Source organism: Choloepus didactylus, chromosome X (genome assembly GCF_015220235.1).
Source record: "Choloepus didactylus isolate mChoDid1 chromosome X, mChoDid1.pri, whole genome shotgun sequence".
Taxonomy (NCBI): domain Eukaryota; kingdom Metazoa; phylum Chordata; class Mammalia; order Pilosa; family Megalonychidae; genus Choloepus; species Choloepus didactylus.
The window spans coordinates 143,877,493-143,896,006 of NC_051334.1; the positions used below are offsets into that span (position 1 = coordinate 143,877,493).

The 18,514-nt window shown below is 40.1% G+C and overlaps 2 protein-coding genes across 4 annotated transcripts in view; one reads left to right on the plus strand and one right to left on the minus strand.

Annotated features, from left to right (window-relative positions):
* LOC119523037 (A-kinase anchor protein 14-like) lies at window positions 1-12,835 on the plus strand. 3 transcript variants are annotated; one of them, XM_037821792.1, is made up of 6 exons: window positions 1-92; window positions 2,553-2,722; window positions 2,813-2,904; window positions 9,557-9,736; window positions 12,038-12,090; window positions 12,625-12,835. In XM_037821792.1, coding segments are annotated over exons 1-6 (582 nt in total). In that variant the 5' UTR covers window positions 1-90; the 3' UTR covers window positions 12,710-12,835. The 3 variants fall into 3 exon arrangements, with proteins under 3 accessions (XP_037677720.1, XP_037677719.1, XP_037677721.1); XM_037821791.1 differs by having other exon boundaries at window positions 6-104; XM_037821793.1 differs by lacking the exon at window positions 1-92 and adding an exon at window positions 820-1,625.
* LOC119523036 (NFKB activating protein) overlaps window positions 12,789-18,514 on the minus strand; it is a 16,095-nt gene continuing 10,369 nt past the window's right edge. Inside the window, exon 9 of the mRNA XM_037821790.1 lies at window positions 12,789-15,830. Coding sequence (XP_037677718.1) covers window positions 15,656-15,830 — 175 coding nt within the window. The 3' untranslated portion in view covers window positions 12,789-15,655. The remainder of the gene's footprint in view (window positions 15,831-18,514) is intronic.

Consider the following 18,514-nt stretch of genomic DNA (forward strand, 5'->3'; position numbering starts at 1 on the left):
CTTCAGGGAACCCTGGCGAAAAGCTGCTGAGAGACTTATTCTGAGGCTTCCCCAGCTGCCGCTGCTCCTGCTCCAAACAAGGATCTGGTCATGCAAGTAGCAGGGTTTGTTAGGGATGGGGGAGACCACAAAGGTGATTTGTGCCCACAGATGTGTGAGGATTAAATTTCAGCATCTTCCAGGGCTGGAACACTGGGCTCCAAGGGGGAGGTCTTAAGGGGATCCTTCTGTGAATAAGACCCTTCCCTCATTTGGCTTGGCATTAAAGGTCACAGATTTGGCACCCAGTAAATTCATCAAGAGTAAATTTGCTGAAAGCCAAGTCACCAAATGACTTAGTCAACAAGGGGGCCACTCTCTGAAGGATCAAGTTGATATATGGCTAATTCACCAAAGCCTACCAAATTTACTGATTTACCAAAAATTATGTAGCTGCTGTCTTTAACTACACAGTTTACATCAATTCACTTTGGCTAAACCGGCCTGGCCTAATGGCTGTGGAGAATCCATTCCCTAGGCTTCTGGTCCTTTGGAAAGCCTGCCCTCTGCCCTCAGCTCCACCCTTCAGTCTCTCCTGGCTTGGGATGGGCAGCCCAAGACAACTCTGTTTTCATCCCACTCTCTTCCTCTACTCCCAGGCCCCCTGGGAACAGGCAGTGGTAAACTGAGCTTAAAATGCTAATATAAAGACTCAAATGAACACTGGTCAACAAAATTACAGGAATGTTCAAAGGCTGTTCAAACCATTCTTGGACTGATGGCTAGGGGAGCTGGGGTGTCTTGGGGAGTATCCAATACATCCCCCTTGGGACCAACAATGATGGGGAGAAAGGGAATAAAGAGTTGCCCTTCTTGAAACAAGCCCAGAGACACAGTGGGCACATTCTGGACTCCAGATGGAAATATGAGACCAGGGCCCTACCACCCTCCTGAATCTTGGAGGGAGAAGGGCACTGTAGTTAAGAGCACAGTCCATGGAGCCAGCCCATCTAGGAGTGTGGCTTGTTTTCCTTATTGTCACAGGGTAATAAGAGTCCTTCTTGGTATCAGTCAGGATCCTAGCAGGAAGTAGTTGGCACATTAAAATTAGGATAGTTAGAGAAGGGTTATGTAAAGGGAATATTTACAAAGGTGTGGGCAGAGTATAGGGAAATAAGGGAAAGTGTAGCCTTCAGGGGCTGGTAAGAGTGGGGTCTGAAGGGTTGAGGGGAAGGAATAGCTACCCTTACTAGACTAAGCGCTTGACTAGAGAGAGCTGCCCTGAGAGAAGCTGTGACCTTCTCCATGCAGGCAGCCATAGGTGACCTATAGGGAGAAGAGCCATGGGGGAATATTTACCTTGACCCCACTCCTCCCTTCTGCCACTGATGTTGCTCATTCAGGTCTGCCTCCCAAAGCAGAGAGCAGAGGGAGATGGGTGGAGAGTGAAGCTAGAAGGGCAAATGGAAGGTATCCAGCGCACTATCTCATAGTGCTGTGATGATAATTCGATGTAGTGAGGCACATAAATGCTCCCAAATTGGAGTTGTTGTTTATAGAAAAATAAATTAGCCCCCTTTGGAGAGAGAGATCCACTTCCATGGAGCCCTTCAATGCAAGGATTGCCTGCAAGGAATTTGTTGGAAGTAAGTGATTTCTCTAAGTGAAGAGACTTAAGGAGTTGGAAGGATAGCAAGAGAGAAACCAAGACTCAAGGGAAAAATGTACAAAAGATTGAAAAGGTGCAAGGAGTCCTAGCTCTGTGATGAACTCTTGTTCACAGCCCTGACAACCCCAATTTTCAAAATCTCAATAGATGCTAGAAGCATTTGGACAATTTCAATTAGCATTTATGGTGAAAACCATTACTAGAATAGGAGTAGATGAATACTTTCTTGACATGCTAAATCTCAAACTATAAACCAGCATCATACTTAATGGTGTAACACCAGAAGGCATGCTCACTGAAGTCAGACACAAAAGAAGGATGCTCATTGTCTCCACTACCATTTAACATTTTCTGGAAGTGTTAGCCAATGCTAATACTTATAGAGAGATATATTTCAGGAAAAGAGATAGTAAAAATGATAGTTTCTTGCAGATGAAATAATTATATATCTGGACAGCCCAAGAGAATACACTGAAAAACCAACCCCAACTATGCTGTATCGCCTCCAATCATTTTTAGTTTCCTTTATCTTTAAAGATCCATGTGCCCTCAGTCACCCAAAGGAGGGGTTGGGGTTCTATCAAAGGCTCAACTAGAAATCAATATTGCTAGAACTCCAAAGAGGTTAGGAATCATTTTACTACATCTTGAACTTAAGGCTTCCTGGTTCTGAGAATCTGAGCAGCCAAGCACAGAGGGTACACAGTGAAGTCTCATTCCTACCCCTAACCACCATTCCCCTCCTTAGAGGCAACCACTGTTTCCTGTTTCTTGTGACTCTTCAAGAGATAGTCTGTATATGAGCATATGCATATGCATGCACATATACATGTACACACACACATACAAAGAGTAATTTTAAAAAAACTTTATATAGAGTAACTTTTTGAATTTCTTTTTCCAGGCAAAAGAAAATGGATGCAATTAAAAATATTCAAAGTCAGAATAAGATGGAGGTGAATACACATTCCTCACAGCAGGCAACAATGGATAAGGAATACAATCGCAAATTGGATGAACTAGCTCTAGCCCTAGCTGAAAATGCCATCTCTGCTGCTATTAAGACCGTGGAAGGTAGTGATCCTCATTGGGTGCCTAAAAAAATTGTCTCATTATATAACTCCATACTATCAGTCAACTAACCAATTCACACCTTGTTTGCAGAAGCTGAAAACCCTGTCAAAAACATCAAATGGATCACACATGGTGAATTCACAGTGGAAACAGGACGTACGCAAATTGAGGAGTTCATTTCAGTAAGTTAGTTGAACTACTCCAGCTTGGTACACGAGGGCGAAGAACAACAAAATGGCTCTTGTTTGATCAAAGTGTGAAGCCCAGAAAACCCAGGAGATGACATCAAAGGTGACAAGTAAATATTGTCTCCACTTGGGTTCCAAATAAGGTGTGATATTCTTTGAAGGTGAAAAGCACAATCACGTTCCCTTGTGTTTGTATCTCCATAACCGTACCTTACCCTAGGAAAATCTGTTATTTCCAGTTAATCAATTTGCCCATGCTGGTACATTAAATGGGGACCCAGTGGCTTAACAAAGGAGATGCTCCTCCAAATAGGTGTTCTCTACCACCAACTTTAGAATGCTCATATTAACAGAGGGGATATAGATGGACCAAAGTCATTTTGATTTAGCTTTGGAATATATTTGCCACGCAGTCAGATGCACGTGCTCATGAATTCCTTTTATTTTTTGCTCCTGTGCCTGGATCTGGCTGATCCTATGGGTTACTTTGGCAGTACTGGAGACAAAGATAACTGGCAGGATGGATAAAGAATGTTTTGAAATCCCTTCTTAACAGTTTCCATGGGAGGGACTAGGTGAAATTGGTGAAGAAAAACTCCCCCACTTCATAGTTTCCAGCTCTCTCTGCTCCTCCGGCCAGCCCATCAAAGCCTTTGCTCTCAGGGCAGTTTCATGGGCCCTAGGAAGGCCTGATCAGGTGGGAAAGAGGCAAGGCCTGGGTTTTCTTGTTCCACACCCTCCTTCCAGGTTCCAGCAGGCACAGTGAGGAGGAATGGTTCAGAGTATTAGTTACTCTTGGGCTTTCCCGCTCTGGAGCACATCTCCATTTGGGGTTTGCTAAGGCCCCTGCCAGCTGCACCCAGGGTTCCTGAATCAGACTGAACTAGAACAGGGAGCAAAGGGGAAATTTTTCCCCTGGGGAGCTAGCTGATTGCTTTGAGTAAATGTGTCCTGAGCACCCCCCACCCCCTTCACCACCACTTTTCGCTCTGACCCCATCACTTACCACCTCCCCTTTCATGTCCTTCACTCCCGCCACACTTGCCTCCTGGCTACTCCTCAACTTCCAGACATTTCACTGCCTCAGGGCCTTTGCACTTGCTGTTCCCTCTGCCTGGAACACTCTCCCCTGAGATATTCTCATGTCTCACTGTTTAACCTCCCTTCAGATCTTTGTTAAAATGCCACTGCTCACTGAGACCTTTCCTGGCCACCTCATCTAAAAATGCAGTCCTCCCCCCTTTCCTGCCTTAGCACTCATCACCACCTAAGATACTAGAATTTATGTATTTATCCTATTACCTTTCTTCCACCACCAGGACATCAGGCCCATGATTTCAGAGACTTTTTCACACTGCTCTGTCCAAGTCCCTAGCAATATCAGGTACATAGTCAAGGTTCCATCATGAATACATGAACAGATTTATTCTCTCCATACCATTATTTCTTCACAGATGAAAACAGAGGCCTAAGTATTTGTCTTACCAACTTCACAGGGCTGTTGTGAGGACAGAGGTGTTTAGAAAGTAGAAGGTGGCTGAGAAGGTAAAATCTCTGTAAAGCTCATGACAGCAAATCAACATATTCCCAGCACCACTGATGCAGTGAGTCAGAGAGGTCAGGTCTACCGTCTAAGTGCCAGGCACTTTGGGTGGAAAGCTTCCTCAGGCACTTTACAAATTTCCTAGAGTATACCGCATAGCAGGGGATGGTAAAATTAGAAGGTGCCATCTACTAAGCTGCTACTTGTGTGTCAAGGACTGTTAAGCACTTCACATAGATTGTCTCATTTAAACTTCACAATAAACCTATGTATAAGTACATTGCTGTAGACATTTTACAGATGAGGCACCCTGGGCTCAGAGAGGTTGGACAATTTGTCCAAAATCTTTCCAATTAAGCAGCAGGGTGAGGTTTTGATCTCAGGTCAATCTGATATACATTTTCCACCATAATAGGAAAAATAATAAAAGGTCATTATCAACAAAGAAGTAATACAGTAAGATTAATACCCAGAATCCACTTACTAATTCATTTTAAAACTGAGCGAACAATATATGCAACAGGAAACAGAAATAATCATGCACGGTCCTATTATCAGTGATAAATGCAAATTCAAACAATTTTAAGGTATTGCAACGTGCCCAGCTAAGAAGTTGGCAAAAATGAGTAAGAAGGATTAAACTTGGTGTCAGAAGGTTTGTGTTTGTGGATACAGTCATTAGTGCATTCTCCTCAGGAATGCCATCTGGCAACAAGAATATGAAAATGGGTTCTTTATAAGAGAAAAATTGGAAAACCCCAATGCCTAACACACAGTTAAAATTATTTTTATAATAAAAATAAAACATATGATGATAAGCAACCCATTGAGCAGCAAGATACAAAGTAGAAAATGGAAGTTCCCCCTCCACCCACATAATACCCAGTTCTACTCCCTCAAAGGTCACTTACCACTGATAACAGTTTTGTGCGTATACTTCCAGGCAAATGTTGATTTTGAGTATTCAATAATATGTGATTGACTAAGCCATCCATGGTAGAGTAGCCAGAGATACTGTTTCCTGGAAGTGAGTATATGAAGCAGTGTTATGTAAAAATGACAAAACACATGGATAATACACTCACTGGACCTACATAAAAGTCTGTTCCCAACACACTGATAAAAATGGGAGGAGTGTGTCTGATGGAAAAAGTTGAATTCGATGTCGTGTCTAAGGCTACATCAGTTTACAAAAGAAAAACAAATACAGCCATGTGGAAAGGAAAACAATTTCCTTTCAAATTGAGGCATCTGGTGGAGCGGAGAGAACACTGAGGCGGCTGCTCAGGAGCCCTGGGTACCACTACTAGCTGCTGTGTTAGACTGTCCTTACCCACTTCTAGGCTTCAGTATCCTTGTCTACAAAGTGAAGGATTTCATGATATGATCCCTAGGACCATTCCTGATCTGCAAAGTCTGTGATTATTTGATAGAAGAAAACATGAGAGCTGAAAAAGGTGTACTGAGAATGTAGAAAGGTTAGAAAATAAAAAGTCATGCTCCAACGGATCTCAAGAGGTGGACAGCTGGGCTCTTCATTAAAAGGAATACTGAATGATATAAGTAAGAAGATACAGTTTCTGACTGCAAAGAATTTAGAGTCTAGTGCTCGTCTCTGGATGACTGAAACAGTCAATCAGGAACAAGTTTTTGAAATAAAGCAAACTGAGGCAAAAGGCCCGCATTTTTTTTTTAATTATTTAAGGAGGGCCTGGAATCTTTCTGCCATCTCCTCCCACATTCTCACTCCATATCAGTGGGATTGTTAGACTATTCCACTTCCTTCTGTGAACCTTCATCTTAAGTTAGGCTCTTCTTTGATTCGGAGGCTGCCTGTGTCCCAATAACTAGCCCAAAGGGGTTCAATTGGATTGAATTTGTTGCATACCTATTGGGTTCAAAGCCCTGTGCTAGGAATCGGGGCTGCATCATGACTTCCATGGGCCCTAGGCCCTCTTGCCTTTTGGGGCCCTTTCCTCCTTAAAAATATTAAAAATTTTAAGACTGCATTGGTATAAAGATGACTATAATTTCTGACCTTAAAACTTCACTTTTTTCCTTCTAATTTTAAAAGAAATGAAAACATTGTTGTGGGCCCCTCAATGTATTGTGGGCTTTAGGCACTGTGCCTATTATGGCTCACGGATAGGTCAGCCTTGCTAAGAACGTTTTAATCTGGAGGGTAAAATGAAGATTGCTCCATGTGACTGTAATAAAGGGTGGAGCGTCAAGTGCCATCAGAGAGACAGAAGACACAAGCACCACAACTGCTCAAAGGGGAAAGGTGAGCAATCTCATCTAGTTGGAAGAGGGATGAAGGAAGCCTTGGAGGTGGTGGTTTCAGGAAAAAAGACTTTACGAAGTAGGGATGAGAAGGAAGTCTTCCCAAGAAGTGACAACAGCCCGATTAAAAGCATGGTGCAAATGTGGAGCAACAGTGACTAGTTTTAGTTGGATGGGAGTATGAGCCATGAGAGTAGAAAGAGATGTTATTATATCCAGACATGGAAGGTCTTAAATGACACAGCAAAAAACTTTCGATTTTGTTTGGCAGGCAATGGGGAGTTTCTAATTTTTTTTTTTTTTTTTTAGTTAGGGAAGTTGCAGGTTTACAGAAAAATCATGCAGAAAATACAGGGCTCCCATATACCAAAGAACAGTTTTATAATAGTACTATTAACTACAGTCCATCATTTACAATAGGACTTGCTGTTTGTGTTGTACAGTCCTATTACTGAAGGTCTTTGAGCTGGGCTGATATTATTGAAGCTGTGCTCAAGAAAAATAAAACTGGCTTCAGTGTGAGTGATGGTTTGGAGAAGTGAGGCTGAGGACACAGAGCCTAGATAGAAGGTTCTTGCCTGAGTCCAGGTGAGAAACAATGATAGCTAAAGTAAAGAAGTGGCAGTGGCAACGGAGAATAGATAAATGCAAGACCTATCTGGGATAGAATAGACATGACTGAAGGTTAATATATATTGAGTTAATGAATGAAGGAAGGACTGAATGAATGCTGGTACTTTTAATAATGCAGTTAACTTTAGTTGTGTATTTCCATGTCAACTCCAAGAATAGGCCCAGAAAAGGGAGCTATTCCCAGGAAGGTTTTCTGTTTCTAGACTCGTCACTAGCAAGACTTGTGCTATGGAAGGGGGAAGATTCTCCAAGAGTACAAACAGGAAATAGTTCCCCTCTAAGGCATCTGAATTACCCTATTGCCTGACTCATTCCTCTTCTGACCTCATTCTATATACCACCCATGGCTGCAATGGAGTGAGTCTGATTTTCGCAAACAAGTTATGAAATCAGCCTCATTACTTTGTAGTCACACTTTCAAGTCTCCTATGATGGGTGAGCAGAATACATGTTCTGAGCACTTTGTTATTTCCTGGTCAACCAAACCTGGTTCCCAAGGAAGGGTCTGGCACAAGGTCTGAACCAAATCTCAGGTGATATTTGCGTTATTCACTTGTTTCATTTCGGCTCCATCTTTTCTCTCCTCCACCCCTGGAGATAATTGGGAGTTGACTCTAGTATTGATGCTAATCAAAACTGTTAGGAATGGAAAAGACAAGATGGCGGCATAGAGAGGAGTGGAAGCTAAGTAGTCCCCCTGGAACAACTACAAAAAACCAGAAACAACTAGTAAATAATCCAGAATAACTGCGGGGGGACAAACGAGATCATCCACTCATCATACACCAACCTGAATTGGGAGGAATGCCCAAGAACACAGCATAAAATCTGTAAGTAAAACCTGCGGATCCAGGTCGTGAGACCCCCTCCCCCATAGTCCGAGCTGCAAAGCCTCGTGGGGCCAGAGAGAAGCTCTCTCCCAGCAAGCGAATATAGCTCAGCTGAGCTCCAACTGGGGTTTTAAGTAGCGAGTGTGAACTGCTCACTAAAGGTATGCATCCCCAAAAAACAGACAGAGGCTTTGGGTGACGACTGACCTGGGAGAGCCGGAGGGTCGCCTTGGACTGGGTCTGAAGGGGACTATCTGTTTGTTTTTTGGCTCAGTGGAGAAAGCCCCAGTCATTTTCAGTTTCCAGGGCTGTGACTCTGGGAAGGGTGGAGACACCACAAGCAGAGAGTGAGACCATTGAAATGCTAATGACCTCCACCTGAGGGGTCTGTCTTCTCTAGGAGGAAAGGGGTGGGGCCCTTTCCATTCAGAACCAGACCCCAGAGCCTGGGGGAACACGGCCATACCTCCTCTCACACCAGTCAAGAATTATAGGCTAACAGGCGTCACCTGCTGGGCAGAAAAGCACAGTGACCTGAGGCATCAAAGGGTGGAGCAACTTTCTAAGACTCACCTGCAGGGAAACCAGATACTATTTCTTCCCTCTGGGACCTGAGCCTGTTCTGGTCTGGGAAAACCTGATTTGGATAACCAAGGAAACCATGCCTAGACAACAGAAAATTACAACCTACACTAAGAAAAACAAAGTTATGGCCCAGTCAAAGGAACAAACATACACTTCAACTGAGATACAGGAATTTAAACAACTAATGCTAAATCAATTCAAAAAGTTTAGAGAAGATATTGCAAAAGAGATAGAGGCTGTAAAGGAAGCACTGGGCATGTATACAGCAGAAATCAAAAGTTCAAAAAAACAACTAGTAGAATCTATGGAAATGAAAGGCACAACACAAGAGATGAAAGACACAATGGAAACATACAACAGCAGATCTCAAGAGGCAGAAGAAAACACTCAGGAACTGGAGAACAAAACACCTGAAAGCCTACACGCAAAGGAGCAGATGGAGAAAAGAATGAAAAAATATGAGCAACGTCTCTGGGAACTCAAGGATGAAACAAAGTACAATAATGTACGTATCATTGGTGTCCCAGAAGGAGAAGAGAAGGGAAAGGGGGCAGAAGCAATAATAGAGGAAATAATTAATGAAAATTTCCCATCTCTTATGAAAGACATAAAATTACAGATCCAAGAAGCGCAGCGTACTCCAAAACTGTTAGGAATGGACTCCAGAATCAGGGTCATCACCCCTACTGTCATGCGCTGCCTTTGTCTAGGGGACTTGGATGGAAGACTGCTTTTCTTTCTTTGTGTGCTTTTTCATTTTTCTATGAAACAGACTTGGGAATTTCAAGACTGCTGGGTGCACTACACCGAGTTTGTACGGAGGGAAGACTTAGTTCACACCTTCCACTACATCTACTGTGTACGCTGGAGCGTCGCAACCGCTCGGAGACCCATGGCACGAGTCACTGCCGCCGTCCACTTCATCATCAAGATCGTCAAAAGCAAACCTGCTGTAAGCTCTTCCTTTTCTGCCCGGCTCCCTTCAAAGAGGCTTTAATGAGAATGGAGGCTTCTCTTGTTAAGGTCACCAATGACCCTCACTTTTTTCAACTCAGTGGTCATATTTTCTGTCCTTATCTTTCTTGGCCCATCTGCAGTGCTTGCTATAGGTGATCACTCCCTCTTCTATGTAACTTTTTCCATTTGACTTCTAGAACAACAAACTCTCCTGGTTTTCTTCCTGCCTCACTGACCATTCCTTCTCAGTCACTACTGGTTTCTCCTCCTCTCACCAACCTCCTCATATGAAATATCCCCCAACGCAGGCTTTGGACCTTTTTCTCTATATTCACTTCCTTGGTGATCGTATCTAGTCTCATGGCTTTAAATATCACTGATAACATGTGATTCCCAAATTTGTATCTCCAGCCCAGACTTCTCCCATTTGGGTATTTAATAAACATCTCAAACTTATTGTATCCAAAACTGAACTTCTGATTTTCCTTTCTAAACTGATCTACCTGCGGGCTTCCTCATCTCGACTGACAGCCAGATTCCCTGCCATCATCCTCAACCCTTCTTTTTCTCTAATCTCTCGCATCTAGTCCATTAGGAAATCCTGTTGGCTCTACCTTCAAAATACATCCAGAATCCAACCATTTCCTATCACGCCACTTCTACCACCCTGATCCAAGACACCATCATCTCTCACCAAGAATATTTCAAGAGGCTCCTAATCAGTCTCTGCTTCTACCCTTCTCCTTGCCATTTCTCTTTTCAACACAACAGCCACAGTGAGCCTTGTAAAATGAATTTATGTCACTCCTCTGTTTCAAACTTCCAATAGTGCTTCTCAAACTTTAAAGTGCATACAAAGTACTTAGGGATCTTTTTTAAAATGAAGATTCTGATTCAGCAGGTCTGGGATGGAGCTTGAGATTCTGCATTACTAATGAGCTTCCAGGTGATGTGATGCAGCGGTTCCACAGAACACACTTTGAGTAGCAAGGACCTACAAGGCCTTGTGTGATCCGGCCCCTTGTTATTTCTGCCTTCTCACTCTACTCTTTCCCCTTCACTTACTCTGCTCTAGCCACAGTGATGACCTTGCTATTCCTCAAATAAGCAGCTTTGCAGTTGCTGTTCCCTCTGCCTGGAACACTCATTCCCTAGGTGTCTGCAAGGCTCACTACTTCTCCTCCCCTGCATTTCCTTCCATGCTGTTCTTTATAACACTTTATCAACTTCTAATAATCTATATAATTTATTATCTTGTTACTGCCTGCTTCCCCACCAGAATGTAAACTCCGTGATGGCAGGAATTTTTGTCATACTGCAAAACAAGGCCTGGCAAGTAGTAGACACTTATGAAATCCTTGAAAGAATGATTGCTTTTGGCTACTAGGTAGACACTGAATAAGAAATATGTTGACTTGATAGCTGGTGTGGAATGCAGGTAAAGGGTCCTCAGAGGAGCAAGGCTGGTACCAGGCATGAAGCCTGGAATAAGGCAGTCATAAAAAATGTGATTTTCTCTTTGCCTTCACATCTTTTCACAAAAGTTACTTATTTGAGGCTTGGCCTGACTCTAAAGCTTTGTATTAGATTACGAGGTGATGCATAGTCAGTGAACCAGCTATGTCCTATATTCTTATCTATTTAGAGTTTAAAACCTGGAGTAATCAAAAGAGGTCAAATATGTGGAGATCTCACTTCTCTTGGCCATATACCCCACCATCAGCTGTCCTGCTAACTGGCAAGATTAAAGCTCAGGAAGTTAGGCCGGTAGAGGCAAACAAGACCATGACCAGAGACCACACAGACAGTGCTTGGTTGAATAGCTCGTGCTCAAAATTCCAAGTATAATTTTGGAGAGCAGAATGGGTGGGGACCACTGAGATATTACAACCTATATTTTTATGCTGCTTTAAAAAGTGTTTTCAAACCTTGTTCATTGCTGTTTCATTCTCATGCCATTCCTAAGAGGTAAAGTAGATACTGTCAGTTGAGTACACTGGAGCATGTAAAGCAAGTAAATGACTTACTCAAGCTCCTATTAACCAGGAACACAGCTCTACAAGCCTCTCCCCAGATTAGTTTCCAATTTTGTGGAGATTCTTAAGGTATGTCACCAGAAAGATCTTTTGGGGGACAGAGGTTTGAAGTGACAAAGAATTATCACCTACAGACTCCCAATTCCTAAGACGAATTCTAGAAATTCATGAGTTATAAATATGGACAAGTGAAGACATGGAGGAATTAAAAGAGTTGGTAAGATTGGTTTAGGCTGACAGCTGTCCTTTTTTTATCCCAGGATTCACCCATTGATGTCTTTTATGTCTTTGAGGCCCATACATTAATTCACAGGTAATGAACATTTGAAGACTTATTTAAAAGGGTAGGGGAAAGGTTATCATTTTCCAGGAATTCGGCAGGTCCACAGCCACAGCTATCTCATGTATAACTGTCACTTTTATTCTCCTTTGGCCCACCTAGCCCATTACAATGGGCTGAAAGTAGGGTTCTGCTATTGTTCTAGAAAACTGTGTTTCTTAGTGTCAGGTTTTTCAGTGATTAGAAACTTGAGGATTAGGTGCTGGAATAGGTTGAGGGTCATGTCTGTTGTTTCTATGGGAAACTTCAAAATCACATGTAATTAAGTCATGCATAATGTATAGCAGCTCTCTTACAGAATCTTTACATATAAGCTCATTAATCCTTCATTGCTCGAGTCTAAGGAACAGTAAAGGGTAGAAAGAGACAACCCCAATCCACCCATTCTGCCCCGGCAAAGAGGTTTTTTGTTCACTAGTAATGTAACAGAGTAAACAGGAAACAACTTGGCTCAATGTGTTGTCTGTTTTTAAGAGTTTTGGTGTGTTTGTTTTTCCTCCTCTGCAGACCAGGAACAACTCGCTTTCGAGAAAAATGGCTGAGAGACATTATTGATGCCAAACATGTTTTAATGGAGTCAATCACCTTCTAATTAAATTGTGTTCTAGTCTTAAGGAATGTTTTAGGATTGGATTTCTAATCAGAATGCATTAAAAATAAGATACTGCACATCAATCCACAGAATATTTATTGAATAATAAATTTGTGGCACACAATCCAGCTGTATAAACTTTTTGCATTCATTCATTTTCCATTCCGCAACTTCCATCACATTAGCAGAGTAACCAGTAAGCTGTTTTCTATTTTCTAAAAGGTTTTTCCCATCACTGTTTGTATCATTCAGAGTGTTACAGGTACAGAAGCTCAGTTTAGAGAGTTGCTAAAATCCACCTGTCAGCCCAAACTAAAATTGGCACTTGGCTGCTTGTTCCCTCATCTGACCCTAAGCCTCCAGGCCAGATACATCTTTTTACGGGCACAAATGAGAAAAGCAAAATGGCAACAGTTCTACAGCTTATAACGTAACTAACTAGTCAGAAAGGTTCCCCTACTCATAGGTCCATTCATTTACTGTGAGTTAGGGCTCACTGCTAATACATTTTGAAACTTTGAAACTGGGCATGCTACCTTCCACAATACACCATCACAACCATGATGGCAGCAGGATGGCTTGAGGATTGGGTGTATTGAAACAGGGATGGGTTCAGTCACCAACCTTACTTATTTGTTGTCTTCTCCCCATCCTCATACCATATCATCACTTAATCCTACCACTCCTGTGAGGCTGTCTTGCCTAGCTGCAAAGTTTTAAAACACCAAAGACAAAATTACATTACACTATTACACTATGAGTGATTACTTATAAATACGTCTGAATACGTATTTACATAAATAAGTACTGGAAAGGAATACACAGCACACTGGAAGCAGTTGATGTATTAGGCTTGTAGGACTGTGGGTAATTTTTCTTTCTTTCTTTTTTTAAGTGTTACATTTGTCCAATAAATAGAAAACAGGAAATCCTATCAAAGCAACACATATGGAGGCAAGGTGGTAGGAAACTAGTTAAGTCTCCTTGGAGAATAAAGAATATATTTAAAATACAATAGCCCTACCATTTGACTTATGGCTCAGGTGACTAACCAGTTTTAAGCAGTAATTCTCATGAGCTGAAAAGAAAATACTTTAGCCCTTTTATTCTTCCTTCCTCTTTCCCAAAGAATATGCTACTGAAGCTGACCTTTGGTAGATCTTTCCCTAACAAATCCTGATGAAATAAATGGTAAAGTTCTGAAATAAATTAATATTTTTTCTTTCATTTACTCAACAAGCATTTATTGATCATCTATACTCTGGAGGCAAGAGGCAGGAGAGTCAAATGAAAATTCACAATATTCATATATACCCAAAATTGTTTTATTTAAACTACCTCGCATACTGAAAATAAGAGAACACACTTATTCAGTCTCTAGAAACCAGTAACAAAAAAAATGTTCTTAGAGAATAAAATCTTTAAATGGGGATTACAAAATTTAGATTTTGTAATACAGGGAAGTAGATGACTTAAGACTCATGAGTTTCGGACCTTGTTTCCTTTCATATTTGGAAACGACAGTTTTGTTAGGCTAGGCAGCAACTATGGTTAGGTATAGATAATGGAAATCACTTTGAATTCAGGGGTCAAAAATGCTGCTAAATGTGGGTTAAAGGTAGACATTTCTTAGAATATAGGTTAAACAGTAAAACTTTTGAACTGTACTTTGAAACATGAATGCCTTATTTAAAAAATTTGGAAAAAGAAAACACTTTAAGCTATTACAAGGAGAGAGGCATAGTCAGAACTTCCCCACTACCCACGTAATTTAAGTTTATCCTAGGCATATAATAATGCTGCACAAAACAACCTTAACAAAAATAGCCCAAACTTCCATTTGCCTCTCCCCCTTCACTCCATGACCTAACTAAAATTGAACAAAATAAGGGAAGGAAAAAGACTGTGATCTCATAGTCCCACAATCTTCCACTTCTCCCAAACTTAAAAGTCAATAATAGCCATATAAAACCGATAAAGTGAGGGGATTCTACATAATGTTAAAGATGAAACTAAATGACAGATGTAAAAGAATAAACTGAAAGGCTTAACAATTTTTAAAATGAAATCTGCTTATTACATAAAGGGTGGACTTAAAAATGTTTAATATCACATTAGCTTCATCCTTATGAAACTGAGTAAAAATACTGCTTCATTATATTTTCCCCTATCAAACTCCTGACCATAGTTGACTCCCATTCTTTTTAGATGTTGTACTATCATCAAAGTACCTACTTATATCGGCACAACAGTAGCCTTCCAAAGATTTTATATTTGAAAGAACTATTTTTAAGTGACTTATTAAGAATTCTAAAAAACAAATGTTCACATTTTCAATTCAATTCAACTTCACTTTTTGGTTTATTTTTGGTTTTGGGGTGGAGGTAGGGACTAAACCCCAAAAACATCATATTTAGGGCAGACTATATACTGTACTATACAAGTCAATTTTCAAATTCCAGATTTGCCTTTTCTAGTAATGCTTTCATTTGGTTGGCAAAAGTGGCTTCCTGTATGTTTCTATCAAGTCCATTTATAATACATGCAAAACAGAGGAATACCTATTTCCCACAAGTTCCACTGTGTGTCGGTGGGTGGGGGGGGGGCATCATGTAGCGCTAATCATAGCACTGTCTCATGGTGTGAGATTTAAGTTTCTCATCTCATTGACACTTTCTCTCCATGACACCTCTCCCAATTCAGGAGGATGTCATTCATAATTTGGATTTTTAAACCAGAAAGTTATTATGGTCAATCCCAAAACACCTAAAGAACTTGTTAAAGTTGTATCAATGAGCAGCTTTTTATTGAAGGACAGAAAGAATTAAATGGAAGGCACAGTAGCACTATAAAGCTTTTTTAGATCATAATAATCATTTTGTATGTGTGCGTGGAACCCAAACTTTCTTTTTAGTTGTTAAAAATGTCTGAACAACCAGAAAATCCTTATTTGTCATCCTTTGCTTTGGTCTTTCTGTATACCATCTCTCGAAAACTGGCCAGAATCTTGTTCTCTCTCTTACGTCTCTCTTCTTGGTTAAAGGATGCAAGGGCTCTCTTCTCATCAGCACTATATATCTGGTTCTCTTTTCGCAGTCGCACAGCCTCCATTCGGCGATGCCTGGAGATAATTTTATTTTTGGCTTAATTTTTCAATAATTATTCTCATAGCACTTCCTCACTAATTGTTTCTTTATACAGAATGGTCTATTTAAAAAGTTTACAAATAGAAACCGTGTTTTTTGAAATGGATTAAATTTTCAAAAGATCACTCAAGTAATCTGCCAATGTGTCCCTTGATTCTAGTATTCAAATAATGACCTCTGATGTTCTGTCAACATAGTGAATACCATTCGTTTCAAATACTAAGGGCATAAGTCTAGTTCCACTGTTTCCAGTAGAACAGGCAAATTATTAAATTTCCAAGGTGATATATCCATTTGCCTTTGTGGGATAGGACAGATGAAAGATTAACTTTTTATCAATCAAGGAGGCTCTAATTTACCATACTACCCAAAGAACCAAGTCTAAATCTACAATTGAAGAGGAGCTTTTGTGAATGGATTTAACTTCTTTAGAATCTAGTAGTGGCTCAAAGAAAAGATAGATGAGATTTAACACAGGGGCCAAATCAAGAAAGTATAGGGGTGAAGGCAGAGGGAGACTATTATATCATCTTCAAAAGGTCTATTCACTTAGTGGGAAAATTTCATGAAAATCTGCCTCTTTTATATATATATATATGCCCAATCCTATAGAGTCAGTTCAAGATAAGGCTTGAGCAAAGTCTAGAAAAATGGAGAAAACTGGGTAAGGAGAAGAGAGGAGAATCATTTCAAATTGATCTAGAGGTAGGGGAATGGCAAGATGGAGAATCAAGGAAATGAGTTAGGTTGCTCAGGGTACAATGAGTAGAGCAGTCTATCTAAGACAAGAAAGTGCTATGTGAATGGTGCTGTAATAAACATCTATGTACACATCTCCTAGCACATGGAAAAGATTTTCTCTTGGGTATGGTGTTGCTGGGTTGGAAAGCATATGAATGCTCACCTTTACAAAATGATGCCAAATTGTTTTCCAAAGTGATTGTACCAACTTACACTACCACTAGCAATATTTAAGAGATTCTAGAGATCCATTATCCTATCAAACATTTGGTATTGTTAGAATTTTGAACTTCTGTCTATCAAATGGGTGTAAAATGTTTTTTCACTATGGTCTTTACATCCTCCAGTGATGAACATCTTTTTGTGTATTTATTGGTCACATGAATTTCTTCTTTAGACAAATGCCTGTTTGTATCATTTTCCCATTGGTGGTAGTGGTGGTGGTGGTTATAGCTATTCTTTAAATATTCTCAATACTATCAGCTGTGTGTATTTTTAAAGCTCTTATCCCAGCTTGTAACTTGTCTTTTTTACTTTCTTTAAGGTCCCTTTTGATGAACAAAAGTTCTTATTTTTTATCTAGGCAAACTTATCAATATTTTATTTTATGGTTAGCACATTTCATGTCTTCTTTAAGATACACTTCTCCACCCCCAGGTCTAAAAGATATCTGCCCAAATTTTCTATTGAGAGGGTTAAAATTGTTTTTGACATTTACATCTTTAATCTAGCTGCATTGATTTTTATATATGGTATGATACAGGGATCTGCTTTCATCTTTTTCCAAATGGATAACCATTTCCCTGCTCCATTTATTGAATAGTTTCTTCTTTCCTCACTGATTTGACATGCCATCTCTTTCATATATGAAAGTTCCACACATGCATGGCTCTGTCCTTGTGTCATTATTTTACTCTTCTTCTTCAGAAGTGCCTTGGCTATTCTTGGCCCTTTATTCTTACTATGTAGTACTGCTTATTAAGTTCCATGAATCCACGTTGTGATTTTGACTGGAACTGCATTGAATTTACAGATCAATTTGGGAAGAACTGACAACTTTACAATATTGTCTTCCTATCCTTGAACCTGATATCTCTCCATTTATTTACATCTTTTTTAATTTCTCTTAATGTTTTATAATTTTCCTGTAGAGGTATTTGTTAAAGTCTATTCTTAAGTAATTCCTATTCTCTGGCACTATTATACATGTTGTTTTCCTTTTACTTAATTATGTTTTTTAGGTGTTTGTTGCTGGTATGTAGAAATGCAATTGATTTTCATGTATTAATCTTATGTCCAACCATTTGGTAAACGCTACTATAATCTGTAATTCATCTGAATATTCTTTAGGTTTTTCTATGTAAACAATCATATCATTCACAAAGAATGAGTGTTATATCCTTCTTTCCAATCCATAAACCTCTAATTTCTTTTTTCTTATCTAACTGTCCTCCAGTACAATGCTTCTCCAGTACAATGTTTTCAAATGTTGGTCCTCAGAATCCCAAGATTCTGGAGGTGTTTCAGGGGTTCTGTAAATATTTGCCTCCAATTTCATTTAAAATATTTACCTACTTAAAAAAGTTCATAACATTTTTAAAAATTAAAAATTCAATTTGTTATTAGTCTTGATGCTCTATAAGCTCACTCTCCTGGTTCTTCCTGGTACCTTGCTTTCTCTTCCTAATTTTATATTCATTCTTCCATGTTGAACCTGATGCCTGTCATAATCCTTTTCTGCTATTCATTCTCAGAACCCCTGAGTCCACAGAGAACTGGAGGCAAACTCAGAAACCAGGAAACACCATCATATGAAAATGCTTCTCTAACTATCAAAATGCCACATTCCTCATGGGGCAGTGATAAATAGCTGAATTTAACTATATTTAACTATATCCTCCAGAGGATAAAATATCTG

Bases quoted from the DNA above. Each gene is read 5' to 3' on its own strand.
- LOC119523037 (XM_037821791.1), top strand. The intron at 2,905-9,556 runs GTAAGTTAGTTG...TCTATGAAACAG, and splicing joins AAATTGAGGAGTTCATTTCA to ACTTGGGAATTTCAAGACTG. The intron at 12,091-12,624 runs GTAATGAACATT...CCTCCTCTGCAG, and splicing joins GCCCATACATTAATTCACAG to ACCAGGAACAACTCGCTTTC.